Consider the following 22,994-nt stretch of genomic DNA (forward strand, 5'->3'; position numbering starts at 1 on the left):
ATAATGGAAAGAAGAGAATGACTATGAGCAAAACTATTACGAGAAAGTCTGGAAGATACTATTAAAGAAGAATGGGAGAAGTTGTCACTCGAATATTTGAGGAACACTTGCGCAAGTTTCAGGAAGCGTGTGAAGGCAGTTATTGAGAAAGAAGGAGGACACATAGAATAAAAACATTTCTATGATGTCCATTTCTTGTGGCAAATAAATTCTCATGACTTTCAATAAACTAGTTGGTCATACTCTGTCTTTCAATCCCTGCTTCAAAATATTGTAAATTTTGCTTCCCCACCCTGTAGTTATAAGTTACATTTAAAGGGACAGACTGCATGGTTTCCATATTATACTGTCTCTTCTAGCTAAAAAAAAAAAAAAAAAAAAACCTGTCAACTATCACATTTAAAAAAAAAAAAATTCCGATGTATTTATAGTTCAGCCACTGAATCGCTGTCTTTTTCCTGTTTCATAGCTTCAGCCCGTTTGCCAGCAGTCCTGATGACACAGCCGAGGAAATCCTGGCTCAGATCGGCTGTGGAAAATTTATAATCACAGGAGGGAACTGGGACGTGGTGTCAGATGCAGCAAAGTAAAATTTCAATAGTTCTTTTTTAAGTTTAATACAGGAATACATCTTTGCTTGGGTTGAGCAGTTACACGTGTGTTATGTTCATCAGGACATCGTAACCAAGATGTTGCATGTGGATCCTCACCAGCGCCTGACCGCCCCCCAGGTACATGACAGTAATGGAGGACTTCATTACACAAAACAAACTGACAATAACAGGGTTTCCAAAGTAGGAAAAAATTCAGGAATATGAATTTTACACTTTAAAATCTAATACATATGATGTTAGATATTGTTTTGAAGTCAACTTTTCTATCATAAAATGTCATTCATTTCATTTTTACTTGCAAAAGTGATCTTAGGGTAAAATTTGTATTCATTACAAGGTAACAAAACTATAAACCAAACCAATATGGAACCAGTGTACACTAATGTAAACTGCACAGTCTGATCACAGTTTATCAAAGCACATTTAACCGATGGACTGTGATGTGATTTATGGTATAATATACTGTACATGTGTTCTCAAAAGAATATCTAACAAGTGGTGTCAGGCACAACAACCCAGCCCTCACATGTATTGTAGCTTATTTTGGCATCGATCAACTCTTTCATCTGTATTCAATATTTGTTAAATGTAAAAATTATATATATGCCAAGTTTGAAGTAAATTGAAACAAAATGGATGTTTTTATAGACATTTGAAATTTTACCCATTATAAGGAAATGGGAAAAGAAAAAGATTTTAAAAATGTAATAAAAAATTTCTAAAACAAGCTATCACGTAGATATTTTGTAGAGTAATGTCTAAAATTAATCTCTATATCTTTGCAATATTTTAAGTAAATTGAGTTTAAATTGACATTTTTATAGCGATTTGAATGATTGCCCATTATAAGTAAAGAGGGAAAAAAAAATTTTTTTTTAATCCATTAAAAAAATTTGAACTTTGACCTACTTTTCCCAAAATGTAATCACGTCTATTCTGGGTCATTGGTAATCTATAAACCAAATTTAGTAAGAATTCAACCAATAGTTTTGCTGCTATAGAGTTAACAAGCAAACAAAAAAAAAAACCAAATAAACCAACCAAACCTAAAACAATACCAAATACCAAATAAATGATAACAAAAGACCTCCAGAACAAATTTGAAATGAACTAAAAATAATTCATATAAGTCAGAATTGTTTATTTTTTTATTTAGTTAATATAATATAGGCAAATCCAGCTAAAGAACAGAAATAGTCTGCAGAATGGTCTCAAATAATGAAAGTGTAAACAGGATGTTGTTGAAATGTGCAGAAACCCTACATAACTTTTATTATAAATATTCTGACATGTTTTATTTGCCCTTTATGTTAAGGTGTTTGCCACAATTTAGAGATTTAGCAGCTGTTGAAACAATACAGTAGAAAATACTGTCTTCACTGCCTCTGCTTTCTAGGTTCTTCGTCACCCCTGGATCGTAGAGAAAGACAACTCTCAGACACAGTTCTCACAGACAAGACGCTTTAAATTCAAGGTCAGACCTGTGTGTGTGTGTGTGTGTGTGTGTTGTGTGGTACAGTGTAAAACCAGTTCAAAACAAAACAAAAATATTCATATTAATATAATTTATAGTGAATATATACTCAGTGCCAATGAAAACGCAACACTTGAAGATTCTTATATTTTTTAAATCGATGAGGATTTTTATTCCATAAGCTCTGTGGAATTAATCATAGGCCCATTTCTATACAGTAAAAATAAAAATCCCTCCAATTTGTTGACCAAAAATAAGGATAAAGAAAGAAACTCAACGACCCCCAAACCAAAGTCACAAAGCGGTCCCGGAGGTGCTGCAGCTCAATGTAGCGATCCTGCTGTGGCGTGGTCACACTGTGCTCGTCCAGGGCGAGGTCTGTCTGCAGTTGAGCCAGTTTCTTCATGCCTCTGTTGCATCCTGACTATGGTGGACACATTGCATCCCAAAACGGCACGCCACCTGCCGAGCAGAGATTCCGGCCTCCAGGGAGCCCCATAGCATGGCATCTTTGGTCACGTGTCAGTCTAAGCATCACTGAGTTATTGCAAATGATTTTGGTGCTTTTCAGCTTGCCTTTATATACAGAACATGACCACTCCTTAACTGACCACAATTCCTTAAGTTGAGCAGTTCATTGCTGAGCGATGAGAAAACAAGTCTTATGAATGCAGACAATAGTGTGACAATAGCTCAACCCGTCTCAGGTTGTTAAGAAATTGTCTGGGATTATCTTATACAGGTGAAACTTAAACATATTGATGCAGCTCAGGAACAATAAAACCATTCAAGTGTTGTGTTTTCATTGGCACTGAATTAATATTTATATGTATTAGTATGAGTACAAAAATGACCAGTGTGTCCTTGTACCGTCAGTGTTTATTTTAATGTGGTTGCTTATAGAGTATTACAATAGATACAATAGAAAACATGCATACAGCTCAAGTCACACATTTACGCTTCCCTAAGTTTTCGACAGAGGAATTAAAGATCTGATTACATACTTTTCAAAAGTGTTGCTGTACTTTTACATTTGTTACTCTCTATTGTCTAACCGTAATATCTAAATTCAGTAGAAAGTATTTTTTCATATAGAATCATTTTTAACTTCCAATCCCTCGACACCAGCACAAGATCAGACAAATATATTATCCTGAGTGTCACTTTTTTGGTTCAGTATTACTACTTTTGGGTTCATTAAGTAGACTTTATTGCAGTGTTTTTCAACCATGGGGTCAGGACCCTACGTGGGGTCACCTGGAATTCAAATGGGGTTGCCTGAAATATCTAGTAATTGAGAAAAGTTTAAAAAAGGCTGTAGCAACATGTGCAGGCTCAGCCGTCCCATTAAATATGGTGAGTTGACAGAGACAATCCCAATCCATAAATGACATGATAAACTGTGAAGCTGAAACTGAAACACTGTGGTTCTGTTTATATGTCAAATGTTCATTGTGGTCAGTTTCAGATGCAGCAGCTCTTTCATAATTCATAGTTTGAAATCTTGTTTGTTCAGTATTAGTTGTCAGCCTTGTAAATACAAACTGGACTGACTGTACATACCAGGCCTGTAACGGTACACGTACCGAACCAAACCGTTTCGATACACACCTGTTCGGTTCGGTACACAGCTGCACCGAAACGGCACAGTATGATGAGAAAAAGAAAAAGGAATGAAGATGTCCGTTAGATGCGGATCTTGGTGAACCTGGAAGGAAGAGACTGAAGACCCTCCACCATCAGTCCAGTCCAGTTTGGATCAGTTCAGGTTCAGGTGAAGACAACAACGAGGAAAAGAGACGTTAATAAGATAGGACGTTGTTTGGCCCCTAGAAATACGGTAGTTCTAAAAACACTTACACCTGCTCTGTCTGTCTGTCTGTCTGTCTGGTCTGTCTGTCTGTCTGTCTGTCTATCCGCACACTGTATAATAGAGGAATAAATAGAACGTTGAAAGTATGTAAAGTTTCACTTTCGTTTCACGACAGCGTTCGTTACATTAGTTATGGACCGCACCCCCCGGTATATAACTGCGCGCCCCCCCCTACCCCCCCGGCTCCGCATAAAAAAAAAAAAAAAAAAAAAAAAAAAATCCCCGTGCACACAGGCACACACAAATACACACAGTGTCCTAAACAGTTTGTTCTCTGTCCTAAAATAAATAATTTGGTTCATTTTGTTGTCAATGTTGCTCTTCAGTTTGCTTCAACAGTATACCATTTTTTCCTTTTGTTAATGTTGCACTTCATGTGGAATTTTTTTGTTCTTTTTATGCAGAATGTGAACTGACAGAACTGTGATTAGATTTTTCTTGTTTGTTCAAAACTACCTTTCAGGGAAAAGTGCAATATTAATGTTTAAAATACATTTAGTAATATTAATCATTTATTTTATTTTCTATTTGATTTGTAGCAGCAGAATTATATTATTCCTGTTTTTCTATATTCTATTGTCTCCAAAAATTGGGGGGAAAATGTTAAAAAATTCATAAATGCATTAATAGACATTTTGAGGGGTTTTCTTTCTTCCCGTACTGAACCGAAAAAAAACAAACTGTGGCTTTGAAAACCGAAAACGTACCGAACCGAAAATATTGTGTACCGTTACAGGCCTAGTACATATCCTGACCAAGGAAAATCAAATTCTCACTTTGTGCAGTAATCTACACCTGGTTTTTCCACCTCCATCCATAATAATATACATCACATAGACTAAATGTGTCTAAAATGAACGTTTATTTGCAACATAGTATAGCAAACTATTACATGATCAAAAATAAATTAATTTTAGTAAAAATGTCTCTGTTTTTAGTGTCTGGGTTCATAAGAAATTTGTGATGTTAACCAAAAAAGGTTGGGGAACCACTGCTTTATTGTATCAATCTGCATGTGTTTCTCAGTTTGTCCATTAGGAGGCAGTGTTTGCCTTTGTTTCCATAAAGAATTGTTGCATAAAATGTTTGTTTTCTTCCACTAGGGGGCGCTGTCTGCCACTTACTCAGCCCTGCGTCGTTGTGCTCCTGCTCCTGTCCTAGAGCCTGTTCAGTCATCTAGTCTGGCTCAGCGACGAGGGATGAAGAAACAGGGGAGTCCCACAGTCAATTCAGACTCTAAAGAAAAGGAAAAGTCTCATGAGTTAACTCCCACTTGGAAGAGTTAAGTATAACCCACAGGTGGAACTTATTTGCAAAGCACAACCCCTGTGACAAAGCACTTACAGGCCGATAATCTAAATCCAATAGGTCACATAAAATGACAGTCCCCATTTAATAAAACCAATAAAACAGTTCACAAACCCCCAATACCAGGATTACTATCAGATTAACCTCAGTTCAGTAGATTTAGTAATAAAGAAATAAATAAATAAATAAATAAAAATAATAAAATGTTCTCACACTCAAATCTGACTCTGTTATCTAACATTTGTCATGTGATTCTGCACTTTAAGTAAGATTGAAAACCAGCTTTGACCATAAAACTGTCCAATCACAGCATCTTAAAGCATTTCTCCATTAAACCCTGATGTTAAAGCACTCATAACCTTGCTTTACAGAGTCAGACTAATTCTAATATTGACTTCTACCTTTGGAAAAACAGTTTATTTTTATTTTTATTATTATTGATAACGGCTAAGATAGAAAAATCTGAGAACTGCACAAGCAAAGTGGCGTTTGATGAGGCACTGTCCTTTACTTCTGAGCTGTTGATGACATTCTGAACACAAGGACACTTACAGTCATACAATTAAACCTGAACTGAAAAACATAACAGATACATTTGGATTTATAAGTTGTGGTTGATAAGGTGTATTTCAGTAGAACAGATCATTCAGTGCCACAAATAAAATGCCAAGTAGTCCGTTTAGTTTATTTTTTTTTTATGTTTAGTACATACATGTATGAGTTTATGGACAGTCAGTATTCTTACCCCCTCCCACTAATGTGATTTCTTAAACATTATAAATATATTTGTAAAAGGCAGTGCCATTTGCATTTCAGTGTTTCTCCGTCAGTCTTTTTAAGATATGCATGTCAGTGTCCTACAAACGGATATAAGTCGACAGTGCCAGTGAAGTATTGCTTTATGTTTTGTCTTCCATTAACACAGCCTTTATAATGTATAGATAAATGTACCACTTCTATGATTCCCAAACCGCACGGAACAGTATATGAGGGTATTTACGTTTGTTGTATAGTTTGTTGTGTTTCTTCATAACATGTTCAAACTGTTACTTGGCTTAGCGTAGTCACAGTGGCGGGAAAAACTAGACTCTCTGGCTTCTAATACTTATTAAAATCTGCATTCAGTGTGATAGATCATCATTCTGTGTGTGCTCAAGTGTGTCCAGTAGCTGCCAGTTAGCTTCTCTTTGCTGTTAGTATCTAAAAGCCAAAATTCTGGATTACCACTGTGTTGGACGATTGTATATACTGTGTACTGCTGCTGCCCTGATTGTATGTGATGAGTTGTACAATCACAAATACGAGGTAAGATTGAACAGGGTTTTTTTGCAGAAATACGTAGCATACTTTGTGTTGTACACTTTATCCATCTGAATGCAAATTGTGCTGCAGGTAGAACCGCACATAACAACTTATCACAAGTCCAAACATACTGTATAGTGCAACCAATAAGCAGATACAGTAACGCTGTACATATGTTTGCCGATACACAAACTTTACGTGTTGTGCACTGCACATGTAAAATGTGTAGCTAGGAGTGATGAAACTGTAAGTATGCACATAAGAATGTATTTTGTGTTGTTTGGGGTAAAGTTGTAAATATTGTTTACTATTTTAGATTGTACATACTATTGTGCAAAGGTACTAGTACGGTTAGTTTGTATATATAGTGTTGTACAAATATCAGCAAGCAGAAGTACTGTATATATTGTGTTTGCAGATTAACTGAAATTGTACATATTATAATGTGTTGTGCATCCATTGCTGGGAGCGTACACACTGTCTACAACTGGCCAATCACTGATATTATTGGCTAGAATGCCAAAGTTTTACAAATAAAGCATTAACATGGAAACAGTCCTGTATATGTGAAATTTTGATGATATATGACTACGTGTGTTGTCTGTTTATGGTTAAGTTTGAACTACACTACATTAGTGCAAATGTTGTTCAAGTTAATGCAGTGTTTTTCAACCATGGGGTTTCCTGGAATTCAAATGGGGTCGCCTCATATTTCTAGTAATTGATAAAAATAAGAAAAAAATTACTAATAAAAAATATTTCAATATATATCTCATTATAATTAAAACACCACACACTTTTCCTATAAAAATCCAGTTCAAATAAAATGCAGGATATAATATTAGAGAGGGCATATCTTGATTGCCCCATTAATGTGACTGTGTGCATTACTATGCTTCAATCTGCCTGGACAAAGTCGCAGTCAGAAAACCGGACCGAACAGAGAATGGAAAGATTTCTTCACCTTCCTGGCCCCGCTAAGACATCTCCAAGAGAAACGGAGAAGCAGGCACCAAAAATGTGCATTATACAGGGTGGGGAAGCAAAATTTACAGTGAACATTTAGTTGTTTTTTCTCAGCAGGCACTACGTCAATTGTTTTGAAACCAAACATATATTGATGTCATAATCATACCTAACACTATTATCCATACCTTTTCAGAAACTTTTGCCCATATGAGTAATCAGGAAAGTAAACGTCAAAGAGTGTGTGATTTGCTGAATGCACTCGTCACACCAAAGGAGATTTCAAAAATAGTTGGAGTGTCCATAAAGACTGTTTATAATGTAAAGAAGAGAATGACTATGAGCAAAACTATTACGAGAAAGTCTGAAGATACTATTAAAGAAGAATGGGAGAAGTTGTCACCCGAATATTTGAGGAACACTTGCGCAAGTTTCAGGAAGCGTGTGAAGGCAGTTATTGAGAAAGAAGGAGGACACATAGAATAAAAACATTTTCTATGATGTCAATTTTCTTGTGGCAAATAAATTCTCATGACTTTCAATAAACTAACTGGTCATACACTGTCTTTCAATCCCTGCCTCAAAATATTGTAAATTTTGCTTCCCCACCCTGTATTGTATAGTAATAAATAGTTAAATAAACCTGGTGACTGTTCAGTTGGTGTTCTAGATGCTGGACAATGTGGCAGTATAAGCTTAAGGAAGCCACTAGATGGCAACCGATCATAGTCTATTATATGTGCAGCCTCTCTCTCCTTCTAGAAGTTGTCTCTTTACAGCCATAATCCTTAAAAAAAAAAAAAAAAACTCTTTAATTTATATCAACCACTGGGCTCACACTCTGTTCCATAAAAGCTTTTAGCAGGCATTGAGCTGATGTGTCAGGTGGGTGTGGCAGGCTCATCAGCTCTGACATTTAAGTGCAGTAGTGCTCAGAGCAACGGGATTGTAGGATATGAGCAGATAAAGATGACAAGCCCCCCTGCGAAGATGATTGCAGTGGAGTGACAAGAGGAGACCAAACAACAGATAGAGGAAGGAGAAGGTGTCGGCAGGGAACAGATGAAAGGCAAAAAGAAAGAAAAAGAGCTTAGAGAAACAATAACTCAATACAACAATTACCGCTTTGTCACAGTTTAGATCATCTTCCATAAAGAAGAAACTTTAAGAATCTATTAAAATGTACGATGTTTTCTTTATCTTATCTGTTTTGTTTGTTGTTTTTTTTGTTTTTGTTTTTTTTTACATTTGTTCTACATGTTACCTTCTCCACACTTTTAGAACTTACAACATATATTTAATCCCTCTACCTTTTTCACTCAAATCAGTGGAAAAAGGACCTTGAACATGAAATCAAATACTTATAGTGCCCACTGTGGATGGACTTTTTTTTTTAGTACTAGTGTTTTATGCAAAGGGGAGAAATTAAAATACATTTGCGTTCAGATGTACAGCATTTGGCAGGTGCTATTTAAGTAAAGGACAGGTTATAATTAAGTCACACTATGTGAGTGTACATTGGTTAAATAAGCTAAAAGATATACATTGAACGCCACAGGACGAGAAAACTGCAGGTACTCTACTTAGTTTGTAAAAGCTGTATCTTATGCTTAGGCAAGATAAAATAAATAAATAAATACTAAAGTTCTCATGTTGGTGCTGAGTGAAAAATAATGTACATTTATATAAGAACGGGAAAATATGTTCTTAAATCTCTTACTTGATTCGTGCTGCAATAATGTGACTGGACTAGAGTCAATGTGTGTGTTTTTTTCTTTTTTCTTAATCATTTACTCCACTTTTTTTTGTTTTTCCAACAAATAGCATTTCTTGTTATGCAACACTGTGGCTCTAAAGTTGTAATAAAATATTTTTACCTCTTCTCATGAAATGATCGTGACAATGTAATTTATTCTTGGTAGATAAAGTGTAACCGGAACTCAGTATGTAATCAGTGTACCTGGTCAAAGGCGATTATTGTAGAAATAGGAAAAAAAAAGAGAAATGTGTCTGAAAACCAATTATTCCAAGTAAAATAAGATATTTTGGTGTGCAAAAGATGAGCAGTTTTGTTCAATTATAGAACCTTCCTCATGATTCACATTACCTCAGTTATGTCCATTTATACTACACATTTCTATGATGAAGACAGAACTGTAGAGACTAAAATGGAGCATAAAGAAACTAGATTACAATGTTAAAGAACACACTCCGTATGTATAGCTAGTCCTCTATGTGCAAAATCTACTTCTGTCACAAGGCAGAGGGTCTTTAGACAAGCGACGTACACAATATGACAGGGACGGAGATCCCACCACCTATGGCAAACACAACACACACCACACCCATAGCCCTGTGGCACTACAGCTAGACCTGCCACTCGGGACGTTCACCGAATCAGACGGACAAATCTCCAACAAGACGTCTCCTGACAAAGACTTATCACTGTGACAGGAGAAGTGTGTGCAGCTGTGGGTGGTGGAGTTTACAGCAGGGACATGGGGGGGGGGGAGCTTAACACGTTGTACATTCACACATTGACTCTTCTCTCCCACCACACCAGAAGTGCTATACTTCAGTCTGTACGATCCAAAAGTCTATACCACTGCGTACGTACCGCATGTCATCAAGGTGCGTGAGTCTATGTGACGACAGAAATGAACCTAAACCTACTGGACTTCTGCTCTGCTGCATTTTACCGCACCTCCAATGAATCTATTTGCAGCAATTTTCTATAAAATGCTGTTGAAGTGTTACAGATTTATTCTTCATTTGCTTGTGCTTTTATTCCTATGTGAAAATCTTACAGTCTTTCCTTCTATTTCAATGCAGTCGTGGATTAATAAATCCAACAAAGGTGGATGATTTCTGAATCATTAGTCATTTGTAAATCACAAAATATTTTACCAGGACTGTGGGGAAAATGTGTTCTAATTACATAAATGTAATAAGCAGCCAACGTGGATGAAATGCTTGACGGGACGCAGTTTGATATTTCCTGACACAGTTTTGAACAAACCACAAATTGCTGCAATAATGGTGATATAATCATGTAATCCAAACACAAATACACTCACAAGTCAAAGGTGCCAGTGGAGGATAAGTGAAGCTCCACAGAAAGTCAATTAATCTTTTCAGTGGTCCCCCTTCCCTCCGCCCTGCTTAAAAGCTTCATTTACCACCTATGGAGAAGAGATAGAAACACCATTAGTGAGATGATGGCAGGACTGGAAAGGGGAAAGGAGAATCTCACAGTTGGATGAGCTGAAACAGTATAGGCCCCCATCTCCTCAAAAAGTGCGTGTGCACGAAAAGGCGAGAGTGTCTTCTGCATGAGTGAGCTCAATTTGGTTCTATCTTGATTATCAAAGGTAGTGGTGTTCAACTTTTAAGGCGGAAGTATGCCTCAAATCCTAGGGACGACAATGGGTGGGCTGACCTGTGCATTAAGGCTACAGCTGGACACAGAGGAGCCGACCGGGGTGTTGAGACGCTATACAAGTCGTAAATTAGAGGATAAGGCCCCGATTGTTATTTCCATATCCAAGCCAATGTCTGTGATTGTCTGTATGTGTGTGTCTTTGTTGCATGGGACCCCAGCTGGATAATGACATTCATGTGTGTTCACGTGCACGCGTTTGAGTGTGTGAAATGCCAGTGAGCATATAGGCTCTGCTTCACTGAGCTCGGCTGGCTACTGGAGCACAATTGGGGGTCTCTCTGTATGGAAGAGGTCAAAACACACACACATACACACACACTGAAGCGCAAACACAAATAAGGAAGTTTGGCTGAACAGTCAGATAATCAAACAGTATGCAAATCAGACGACTGCTTTTTCTATGCACTAACACACAATTCCTGTATTAGTTCGAAAAAGTTTGCCAAATAGAAGTCAGTCGCTTATATATCATGATTCTGTTGCAGTATTTTGAATATTTCTTGACATTTAGATTTCAGCTACCTGGGTTCACCTGCTTTAAAATGATGTAAGTCGAGGTGCACATGGCGTCTCCCTCTCGCTGCTCCTGCTGGTTGTAATTACTGTTGGGCCCTTTCTCAGGGCTGAGAGGTTTAGTTGGGTTAATAAGGTTGCTGCTGGAAGAAGGTCAAGTTGAAGTGGTAGTAAGAGAATGGAGAGAAAAAACCCAAGGCTGAAGACTTGACAGCGTAACTACAGGCACGAGGCCCAGTCACCATCTCCTTAATTACAAGAAGCAGTGCAGCCTCCAGTGTTGACCCTGAGGACAAATCAAGCCAATAACATGCGTGCAGTTCAATACGTGTTCTATTACATGCTCAGACTCCTTGTGGGGGATAAACAAGCATGGGCTGACATCGTGACTGTGAAAACTAATCACTTAGGAAGAAGTCTGTGAACACTGCCAAAGGACTGCAACAATATGTTTCACTGTATGATATACAGTAGCTCTGTATCTGCAGCACGTCTCCTTCCATGTCAATGTGTGCTTAACGTGTCTGTTTGCACTACTCCAGTGTGTAAACAAATGTTTTGTCCCAGTTAACTAGGTCCCAGTCCGACCAAACTATTTGGCATTGGTCCACTGATGCTGGTGTGCAGTGCGTTTGGGTTACAAACATTGATATGTGAGCATATGTGTGTTGTGAATGTGGCAGCCGGGGGGATAGCATGCTGCTGCTGCTGCTGCTGCTAGCTGCTGCTGGCTGCTGACACTGGGCCTGTCTGCCTGGTGTGCCCCTTCTTCTGCACCAGTAGAGCTGGCACTGCCTCCTTGCCTCTGCCCAGCCAATTCACCAGTGCGCCAGCTGGGCGCTACCAGGCGAGGCCCTGCAGAGAGAGGACGCAGGTCAGCCGTGACACAGGGACACAGCGAGAGAGGGGGTGTGGAGTAAAGTGGCAAGTTTTATATACAGAGCAGGAGCGCAGACAGGGAAGGGTATGAAGGCTGTGAACGCAGGGAGCACGAGAAAGAAAAAGCAGTGAAATCTCTCACAGATCCAAATAGTAAACCCAGATGATGACAGTACAGTAGGTTTTTGCTAGGGATGCCAATAATATCGGCCCACCGTATTGGCATAAAAATGTAATATCGGTGAATATCATTATCATTTTTTTGCCTATCATTAAAACCGATAAAATAATGCCTTGATTTCGCCGGCATTTACCGACACGTAAAGGAAGCATTGTTTGTAGCTGAAGAACTGTGCAGTTTTTCAAACTGTACAGTGGAGTTGCCACACTGTAATAGACTCATGGAGGGAGGAGAGAAAATAAATATATGGCATTTTTTCCACAACTTAGTTGAGTATGTATTCTTTGCACAGACAGTGTTTACATTTAAAAGCCTTGTTGCATTTGAGAATGCATCCAATGGGGCATCACAATAAAATTAGGCATGATGTGTTAATTCCATGACAGGAGATATGTGATGTTACCTAAAATTAGTTTAATATCACACATATATCGGCAGCGGTATCGGTAGATATTGGAATCGGAAATTAAGCGTTGGACAATATCGGCATATCTGTTTTTGGCAAAAAAGCCAATATCGGACATCCCTAGTTTTTGCTTTTATTTATGCCAGTCTTCTTTTTTTTTCTTTAATGTTGTATGTTATTAACAGATTTGTTCGATTATCTCTGGTGTTATTTCTCAATGACTGTTAGTTGTCATAAATGTTTAGAGCATAAATTAAAGTTCTCATGAAAGATGAAGTCAATAATCAACCAATTATATGAACTTACATGACTATCAATTACATCAGTAGAAATTATTAGTCAATTATATACACTATTCTAAAAAAAAAACACATCTTGTATCCAGTGTGTTTGAGCTTGTAGCCTTCATCAAGGTCCTCAAAAATTACTTTTAGAAAAATGTTTCATGTGTCATATCTTATTTAAAAGCAACTTAATTCAACATGTTTTTCTTTAGAGTTAAATAAAGTTGTTTTATACTGCATGTGTTGCTCTAGTTCTTGTTCTGTAATTGTTGCTGCTGCTCAGCACATTTCACACATTTCTCATTAACACGGACCTACTTAACAAACCGACCTCTCTATCACTATGTAATTTCGGTGGACAAATGGTGTAGATATTGTATTTTCCACCTACACTTTTAGATTGTTACCCAGGAAAATTACTAATTTAGTTAGATCAGGGGCGTCAAACATGCGGCCCGGGGGCCAAATGCGGCCCGCCAAAGGGTCCAGTTCGGCCCCCTGGGATGTTTTTGCCAAGTGCAAAAATTCCAAACAGTCTTGAATGAATTAATACAAAAAGGAGTTAGCGTGAAATTAAAGAAAAAATCTTGAATTAAGCCAAAAAAAAAAATCTTCAATTAATTAAAAAAAAATTCTTGAATAAGTAAAAAAAAAAAAAATCTTGAATTAAGTCAACAAAATATGCAACTAAGCAAAAAAAAAAAATCTTAAATTAGTAAAAAAAAAACAAAAAAACAAAAAAAAAAAAATCTTGAATTAAGCCAAAAAAAAATCTTCAATTATGTTAAAAAAAAAAAATCGTGATTAAGCCATAAAAAATCTTCCAATTAAGTACAGGCAAAAAAAAATCTTCATTAAGAAAAAAAAGAAAAAAAAAAAAATCTAGACTTAACAACTTAATTTTTTTTTCTTTGGTTTTAGTGCAAAAATACAGTAAAGTATGAAAATATTACATTTACAAACTATCCTGTAACAATAAAATGTCATAACCTAATAATATGACAACCTGGAATGTCTAAGAAAATTAAGCAAAATTTTAACAATTTTTCTTCTGTTCCTCAGTGTTTAGGGTCTATGTAATCTGATCCATAAGGCACATGTAGAAATGATAAGTTGAAGAATAATATTGTTAAAATTGCACTAAATTTTCTTAGGTTTTTTTAATTTAAATTTCAGTTTTTTTTGGTTTTTTTTTTGATAGTTTTATAAAAGTAAGCATTTTCGTAATTTATTGGTTTTGTTTTTATGGTTTTTTTTACAGTAAAACAAAGACAAAATTTGCAGTTGTCATTATTTATAGGTTATTATTTTATATTTTTCTGGTCCGGCCACTGCAGATCAAATTTAGCTGAATATGGCCCATGAACTAAAATGACTTTGACACCCCTGAGTTAGATGAACGAAGTTTTAACAGAATAAGAACATCATCCTTCCCACTTGTCTTTTACCACTAATCCACAGGGAACCAAATTAAAAAATGCAATGTAAATGACAGGAAAATTGTCTTCCATGTAGATTTAACACAGAACTACGAATCTATGGTTTGATATAAAGAAAATGTTGAACCACAGTGGGTTTTTTTTAAAGTAAATTAGCTAGTTTTTCCATAAAGCCATTACAACCTGGCACTAAACTGGGTTATTGAGCTGAACATGTCTTCTGATTAAGACTTTCTGTACTGTGGGAAGTAATTCATCATCTCTAACAGTTTATTCCAGTTCTATTATAAAAGGAGAGCGCTTCACGTCACCTCTTTTGTTTGCGCATTTGTTGTCTGCTTGCAGTCTGCAGTCTGGTGGGACTAATGAGGAAAAACTGATGTAAACCAATACCTCTCGAAAACGAAATATGTTGCCAAAAAGACCAATTAAAGTTCCACCGCACTTACTTCTGTTTCATTTGGTAGATTAACAAACTAAAAGAAAAGACAAATGCGCTCATCTGGTGCTTGCAGACACCTCAGGAGAGTCGGGTTCTTGGGTTGTTCTATCATGTATAATAACTCTTTTTGCAGCAAACAGTGATTAAGGGGAATTAGAGACCTGCTTAAGAAAATCATAGTGTGAGCTCATCCACCAGTAGGAAGGGGGTGTTTGCGGTGTGCGAGACCCGACGCATGGATACTGCCCAGCCTAAAGTCATGTCTCAACACTGACATCTTCTCCTACTGACCTATTCTACACTGTAATAAAAATGACATAGAAATTAACACACAAAAAGGTTGTAAACTTGCAAACATAAAAAAAATGTCTGTGAAGTGATATACAATGCAAAGTTGTTTATTTGAAAAGCTTTTTGGGTGTAGATCAAATATAGCTATAGTTGTACAGGAAAGATAGTATGTTACCAAAACCAGATTTGGACGTCTTTTGTTTTGAGAAAATAAAACTGTAATTTGAAAACAATGTGATCATAATGTTGAAATAGCCTATTCTCCTATTTTTTTTATTTGAAAGTAATAAAAAATACATTTAACATTTTGAACATGCAAATATCACTGAATCCATGCTAAATCTACATGTTTAAAATATTAACCCATAAAGACCCAGAGCTACTTTTGTGTCAGTTCTCATTAATTGACTTTTTCTTTCTATTCTTACCTTCTTAAGTGATTTATCACCATTCATTCTATATTATTATCCTCTATTTTGCACTTTTTCCATTGAAAATCAGGTATTTTTCTATATTTAATTTACAGATCATGTACTTTAATCATCATTCTGATATGATATTTGAGGGTTATTATATCAAAACAGAGAAAACTAAGAAAAAAATGACTTCTCAAGTAAAAATATATCATTAACCCTCCAGTATCCGGGTGCGCCTTTTAGGCCACTTTGTACTTCGTGTTAAAAAACTTCATATTATTTTTCACAATTTAAATAAGGTTAGAATTCAAAGTTGTTCAGTTTTGCATGATCTTTAAAATTCTGCCACCAACTAAAATTTGCACATTGTAAACAAAAGAAATTACAAGACTAGCATCTGTCTCCCAGTGGGCCTAAAACGCACTATTCCTTCCATTTGATATGGTATGATTGAGTGCTGAGCCTTGATTTACAAAAATAAAATCAAATTGAGCAGAAAAATAAAGCAATATATAATATTTAATAGTTTGATTTACAGGTGTGCATTTTACGCACACTTAGTGACAGATGCTAGTATTTTTGAACATTTGACCTAGCGCCAAAAATAATAATGCAAATTAACCGATGTTGGAGTTAATCATTGACATATGCCAGGCTGCAAAAATTAAATAATATGTGATCCCCTTTTTATGTAGTATATTGGAAAAAAAAACATTTTTTTGGTGTTTTTTCCATCCAAAAAAATGGTTTGGTTACATTACAAACACGGCATTTAAAGGGTTAAAAAATGTGACAGTTATTGAGTATTTGGTATTTTTATGTACGGCTCAAGTTGATGAAATAGAAAAAAGTGTAAAAGAATTAAAAACAAACTGTATGAAAAAAATTTTGACATTATTCCACAAGTGTGCCAAAAAGGCACACTTGGGGCTTCGTAAGGGCCTTGCTGGACGGGATACTGGAGGGTTAACTGAACATAAAAACAAGCATCCCTTACTACTGTCATTGATCCAACTCCATGGGTTTTACTGGTGAATCAATGTTGTAGAAGATAACGGTGTTTCCATGTTCACTACAGAGCCTCTGAATGTCCAAATGGGTCATATTTGATGATCATGAAAAGATGACAAACTGTATTTTACACCAGTTATTTACATGTATTGATAGGATTAATGGATCAACATACATTAAACATTTTACATCAGCAGATGATTTGAGTTGCCAGTGGCTGTTTGGGTCTTTATGGGTTAAATATACATGTTCCTCCATAAATGTGTTTATGGGTTCGATGTGTTTTTTAGAGTATTGCTCTGGAAATCAAAGCTGCCTTTTTTTTTTTTCCCCGTAAAAACAATGCGATTTTTTTTTTTTTTACACTGTATGCAAGTCTCATAAATATGTCCTTAAAAGTACAGTAAGATTTATCTGTCAAATTGGACTAAGTTTGACTGACACTAAGTAATATACTGGATAAAAACACTCTGAATTTAAAGTGATGCATACAATCACATCTGCTTATGTAACACAGCCACACAATTTTGTTAAAAGGACACATTACTGTAAACTAAATGAATATTAGACTCATACTATTACACTCAAACTTTAGTTAAGGTGGTTTATGGTATGAAGTGTGAACAACATGACCATAATTGTTCTGCATGAACTGGCAAAGTTAAACAGAGTGTCCTCAACGCAATAACATTCAAGCATGAAATGTGACTTTATACATGTTATTGATTTGTACATAACCAAATAACTTCATTACCTCTGATAAGGAGGCAGTGGAATTCCATGTGTTTATTAATTTGATGGAGGCCTGTCAGCAGGATGTACAAAAATAACTGCTTTGATTATCAGGAAATTTGGACTTAGACCAGAGACAAACTCATCACATTTAGGAGCAGATGCATAATAATGGTAGATCCTGGATTTTTATTCAACTTTTCAAACATCGTATAATAAGAATTGCAAGGGTGTAGGGTCTTGGTAGAGGTATAGATTCTAAGAGCCTCCCTCTAATTTGCGTCCCTAAAGTGTCCCTTCATACACACATAGGGATGTAACGATTACCGGTATAACAATAAACCGCAGTAAAATTACAGATGGTTAGTATTACCGTTTAAACTGTAATTATCATGATAACCGTGTTTGATTACCGTACTTTTCCGGAGAAAAAGCCTATGTAAAGATCTGGTTTTATGTCAAATATTTGAGTATAGTTTTAATTTATTGCAATTTTAATTTTCTATAGCTAATATTTGGAACCAATATTCACTTTTAAAGTCTTTGAAAAGGTTTGTTAAGCATCTTTGTGTTATTTATGCAATAAATTATATACATTTTTCAAATCAGATTTTATATTACTTTTGTGTTTTTGTCCTTTTGTGTTTTTATAGTAGGTCAAAGTAAGAAAAATAATAGACAGATGAGATAGATGAAGTTGTGCTGAAAAAAAAGAGATCCCAAACATGGGTGTAGTAAACATTTGTATGTATAGTATATAAAGGTAAAATCAAAAGTACTGAAAAGCAGACAAAATAGGCTCAGACCACTAAGGGTTAATATTTGAATGTTTCTGCTAAGAGAAAGTGCATTGTGCCAATTATTTTATTTGTTTTTTGTTTTTTTCAAAATAAAACTTGGTTAAATTATTTCAGTGTGTGTATCAGTACTTTTTGAACATTTTGAACATTTTGAGCACAATTTCAACAACACCGCGATAATAATGATAACCGTGATAATTTTGGACACAATAACCGTGATATGAAATTTTCATATCGTTACATCCCTATACACACATAACTTAAAACTAGCCTTTTAGGCAACGTGATATCATGAATTGCGTAAATATACATGACACTTTCAATTGGCATGTTATCTGTACGAATTATAAGCTTTCCACGTGTATGTTCATGCTGTGTCAAATACCACGCGATTAGCCATTAGGGTTAGGGTTAGCAGTTATGGATATGTGAACTGGAGATCTTGGCGTACATTGACGCGCGATCAAATGGCATTGAATAAAACACGAAAGGATGAAAATGCGTACACATATAGCACGCCAAATGTCATAAGAACTGGCATGACATACAACGCGATTTCATCAAATCAGTCTGTGTAAGGAATCAAGATGAACAGCCAGCAAGATGTCATTCTGAGCACAAAAGAGATACATTGGTAGATATCAAAATAACACAAAAGTGGAAGAATTGATGTTAAAGGTCACATGAAAACTAAAAAAGACAAAGATACTAAATAGAGCTCAGTTTATGTTAACTCAGGTCTGACACCAGCTCCTTAGTTCCTCTTTTCAATCCATAAACTAATGAGTTTAACAGGATGACAAATAGCACCACACACATGTCAAAGGACTATGACCCTTCCATCCAAGCCTTAATAACAGATCTATAGAAGACTACAATTCAGCATCACACACAGGACGGACTTATTTGTTCAGACCTGACAAAGGTATAGGGGACCAACAAAACTAGTTTGAGACCAAATAGTGATGTAAATAAAATGCATAAGGAGAAACTTAACACAACTCAACAAAGATTTGTGTGTTCAAAGAAATCAGGGAGCAAAGCCAACACTAAGAGGTGAAAATGACAGGGAACAGGGAAGAGATGAGTTGGAAAGAGTTATTTTTTGGTACAGCATTGTAGCCAAATACAGTACATTATTGTGTGTAACCCTGCTGGCTTAAAGGATAACAGCTGTTCCCTTACACCTCTACCGTCACATCCTCATGTCGTCCTGTAGCCTGACATTGCAGGACTGCGGGGCTTTCCCTTGAGCATGAGAATCAATGGAGAAGCTGTTACACAGTGAGCGCAGAGGCCCTGGACACCCTTACCTCCTTTATCCATCTACTCCCTACCCTCCTGGCCCGCCGCAGACACTCTGAACACCCTCCCCAGCCTTCGCCTTCTTCAAAGCGGCCTCTCTCCCGCCCTCTCCTCCATGGGCCCTGGGTCTCTGGCTGGGGCAGGCTGGCACAGCTGTGCCGGGAGCCGTGCTGTCACAAGCAGTTAGGGTGACAGCCACTCACACTTCATAATGTCCCTCTCACAGGTCACCGAGCGACAAGCTGGGTCACCTCGCTCCAGCAGGCAGCCCCAGGGGAAACGGAGCACCCCCTCTCACACCACCGCTACCTCCCCCATCCCGCCTTCACCAACCACCTCTCCATCACCCCCCCCACACACACACTTCACCCTCCTATTGCCCAGGAAAAGAGAGAGAGAGAGAGAGAGAGAGAGAGAGAGACAGAAGGGGGCAGGTGGAGGTGTTCTATTCAGCTAGGCCAGACTTCACAGACCCTCCACACTGGAGACTCCTTCAGGGTCACGCCGATGGTGGGCACGCCACTGTTGCTCGGTCCAGTACAGATAACGTTGGCAGTGTGAGTTAGGGTCAGTATGAGCTGGTTACATAGTAATTGTAGACCTCAGAGGAAATATGATCATGATGATTCTTGATACTGCAGGTTTTGAGGGAAATGGTGTGGAATGTAATGAAAACACAGTTCACATGCAAACAAGTACAACTCAGCTTAATTAGAAAAGTACATGAATACCAAATAAGCGCGATTAGTAATAAACATAATAGTAAATTGTATGATATTTAACCTTCTGTAACCCAAAAGAATATATTACTACTTTGGACTTCTAATAAATCCCATTTCTGAATGAAGAAAGCTAATATTGGAGCACATTCCACTTGATTTTTTGACATGCTTGGCACTTTCTAAGATTGACATATTCAACCACATTTGGAAGCCCTCTTGGACTATACTGAAGGAAGTGTGTCCTCAGTTCTGTATCGGGCTTTCATCTGCCTCTTAAATGGACCCTTATTATATTATACAGATATGAATGTGATGGAATCCGTCTCTATGCTGACTGTAAGTCTGTATTTTGTTTTGACTGTGGTGCTGAGCAGTTTTGTTTGTTTTGAAAAATGAAAATGTAATAAATATAATCTAAAAGAAAAAAAAAAAGAAAGAAAGAAAGAAAGAAAGAAGAAAAGAAAGAAAGAAAAGAAAGAAAGAAGAAAAGTAAAAGTAATGAGGACAAATGTAACAGACATATAGCAAATGTACAGTTTTAGTGAGGTACCACTAAAACTGAAAGAAAGAAAGAAAAAGAAAAGAAAGAAAGAAAGAAAGAAAGAAAGAAAGAAAGAAAGAAAGAAAGAAAGAAAGAAAGAAGAAAGAAAGAAGAAAGAAAGAAACTGGTGTATCTGCAAAGGAAATCCAATGACATTCCTTCACTGATGGCACTGTTTACCTGGTGTTATATGAGCAGATCCATGACTGAACTTATTCCATAGTAATAGTTGTGAAAGTGTCTTTCCTGAATTGTCACTGACGCATGTTATGCATTAACTCATGATGACCCAGAACTGTTGTGACAACCTTAAATACATTTTTCTCTACATTTAACCTTTCCCTAATAATTTACTGCCATTTATTGTAATATTATTAACAAATTTTTGCATTTTTCAGGGAAAATCTGGTGTTTTCCTATATTTAATTTAAAACATAGAAAACTGAGGAAAGGGGACTTTTTTTTTTTTTTCTTTTTCTTTTTCTGTTTTTTTTTTTTTTTTTTTTTAAATTTTTACAGAGAATATATCATTAACCGAGTATAAAAAACACCTGTCTATAACCACTGTCGTTTATGCAGAAAATGGTGGAACCTCAATGTCCAAATAGGTCATGTCTTACGCTGCTGAAAAGCTGAATTTTACCTGAATTATTTCAATGTATCGATAGGATTAATGTTTCAAAAGTTATTAGAAATGGTATATTAACATTTTAGATCAGTAGATGCATTTAGTCACTAATGATTGTTTTGGTTTTTGAGGGTTAAATATGTGCAGCCCTGATGAGTAAGTGTAGAGTAGATGATAGATAATTTTAAGGGTTTGTTTGGTAATGTTTAGTAGCATCTTTGCAGAATGTAAGCAACTGAATGCCCCTTGTCTGACCCTTCACTGTGGTGGCTGCTTAAAATGTAAAAGCAGGTGTTTGGTTTGTCTGTTCTGGGCTTTGTAGTTAGGGGATAAACACTCTAGACCACAAACAAAACAAAAACTGAATGACTGCATGCCATAAAGTGGAAAAGAAGATTTAGAAAAACAATCCCTTTCTGAGCTACTGTAGAATCATGGTAAAACAATATGATTCAGTCTAGGAGACTAAATGCTAACAAACACACAGTTATGAATATTATATTAAATTTTTCTATTAAGCATGAAGGATAATTAAGCAACAAGATAATGTGATGATGTAATGTTGTTTTTTGTTATTTATATGTCTTCTTTGTCAATCAGGGGACAGACTGACTTGATATTGAGGATACTTGGTCACCTGTGGTTCATAATACAATACTGGGGTGGAATCAAAAAAGACAACATAATTTCAAGGTGGCTGCATCCTTACTAGTTAGGTTATTTATGAAAATATGCTTAAAGACGGACTATCATTTTCTTGTTATCCCTTGGCTAAGAGTATGAACTTAGTAATGGCCATAGGAGAGCACCATATGGGCCTGATGTCTGCCATCCGACTGTCATTAATGTGCATTATCTCTGCTCTCAGCCCCATACTGACATCTACTTTCATAGCAATGTAAGGCTGAACAGACAACGTTAAGATCTACATTAATGAGCTCACACTGTCTCCCTAATTGTTAGGCCATTTTTACCTAATGCACAGCTTTCAGGTCATCACTTTTAAACCTGTCTGTCTGGATGTGTCACCTGAATTAAGTATGTTCTTTGTGACCCTTATCATATCTGTATATTAAAAAAATAAATAAAAATAAAATGGCTTCTCATACTGATAAAAAAATAAATAAATAAAAATGAGAGGAGTTATGAGTGAGACCTGCACAGTAATCCATAGACTTCCAACTATCTGTGATGTGTTGTTAACAAAGATGTTTTCCTGCTTCACGCACTAACAAACTGCAAGTTAAGCATGTGAATTTGAGGCCATATAAGCTAATTGGATGCAGAGCCTGCATTTGGCTTCAGCTGTGAGTGAGAGGCCTCATACCTAATTCCTGTTATTCAAACAGTCACACCCTGAGAATGGTTAATTCACTGAAGGTGCGCACACACCCACTGAACAATGTGTAGCAATTAATTTCGCTC

General features: G+C 36.5%; 1 protein-coding gene across 1 annotated transcript in view; it reads left to right on the forward strand.

Annotated features, from left to right (window-relative positions):
* LOC115437538 (ribosomal protein S6 kinase alpha-2) overlaps positions 1–7,125 on the forward strand; it is a 42,395-nt gene extending 35,270 nt beyond the window's left edge. The window contains 4 exon segments of the mRNA XM_075353529.1: positions 470–585; positions 673–731; positions 2,011–2,088; positions 5,065–7,125. Coding sequence (XP_075209644.1) covers positions 470–585; positions 673–731; positions 2,011–2,088; positions 5,065–5,247 — 436 coding nt within the window. The 3' untranslated portion in view covers positions 5,248–7,125.
* Positions 7,126–22,994: the final 15,869 nt, after the last annotated feature.

This window comes from Sphaeramia orbicularis, chromosome 3 (genome assembly GCF_902148855.1).
Source record: "Sphaeramia orbicularis chromosome 3, fSphaOr1.1, whole genome shotgun sequence".
NCBI lineage: Eukaryota > Metazoa > Chordata > Actinopteri > Kurtiformes > Apogonidae > Sphaeramia > Sphaeramia orbicularis.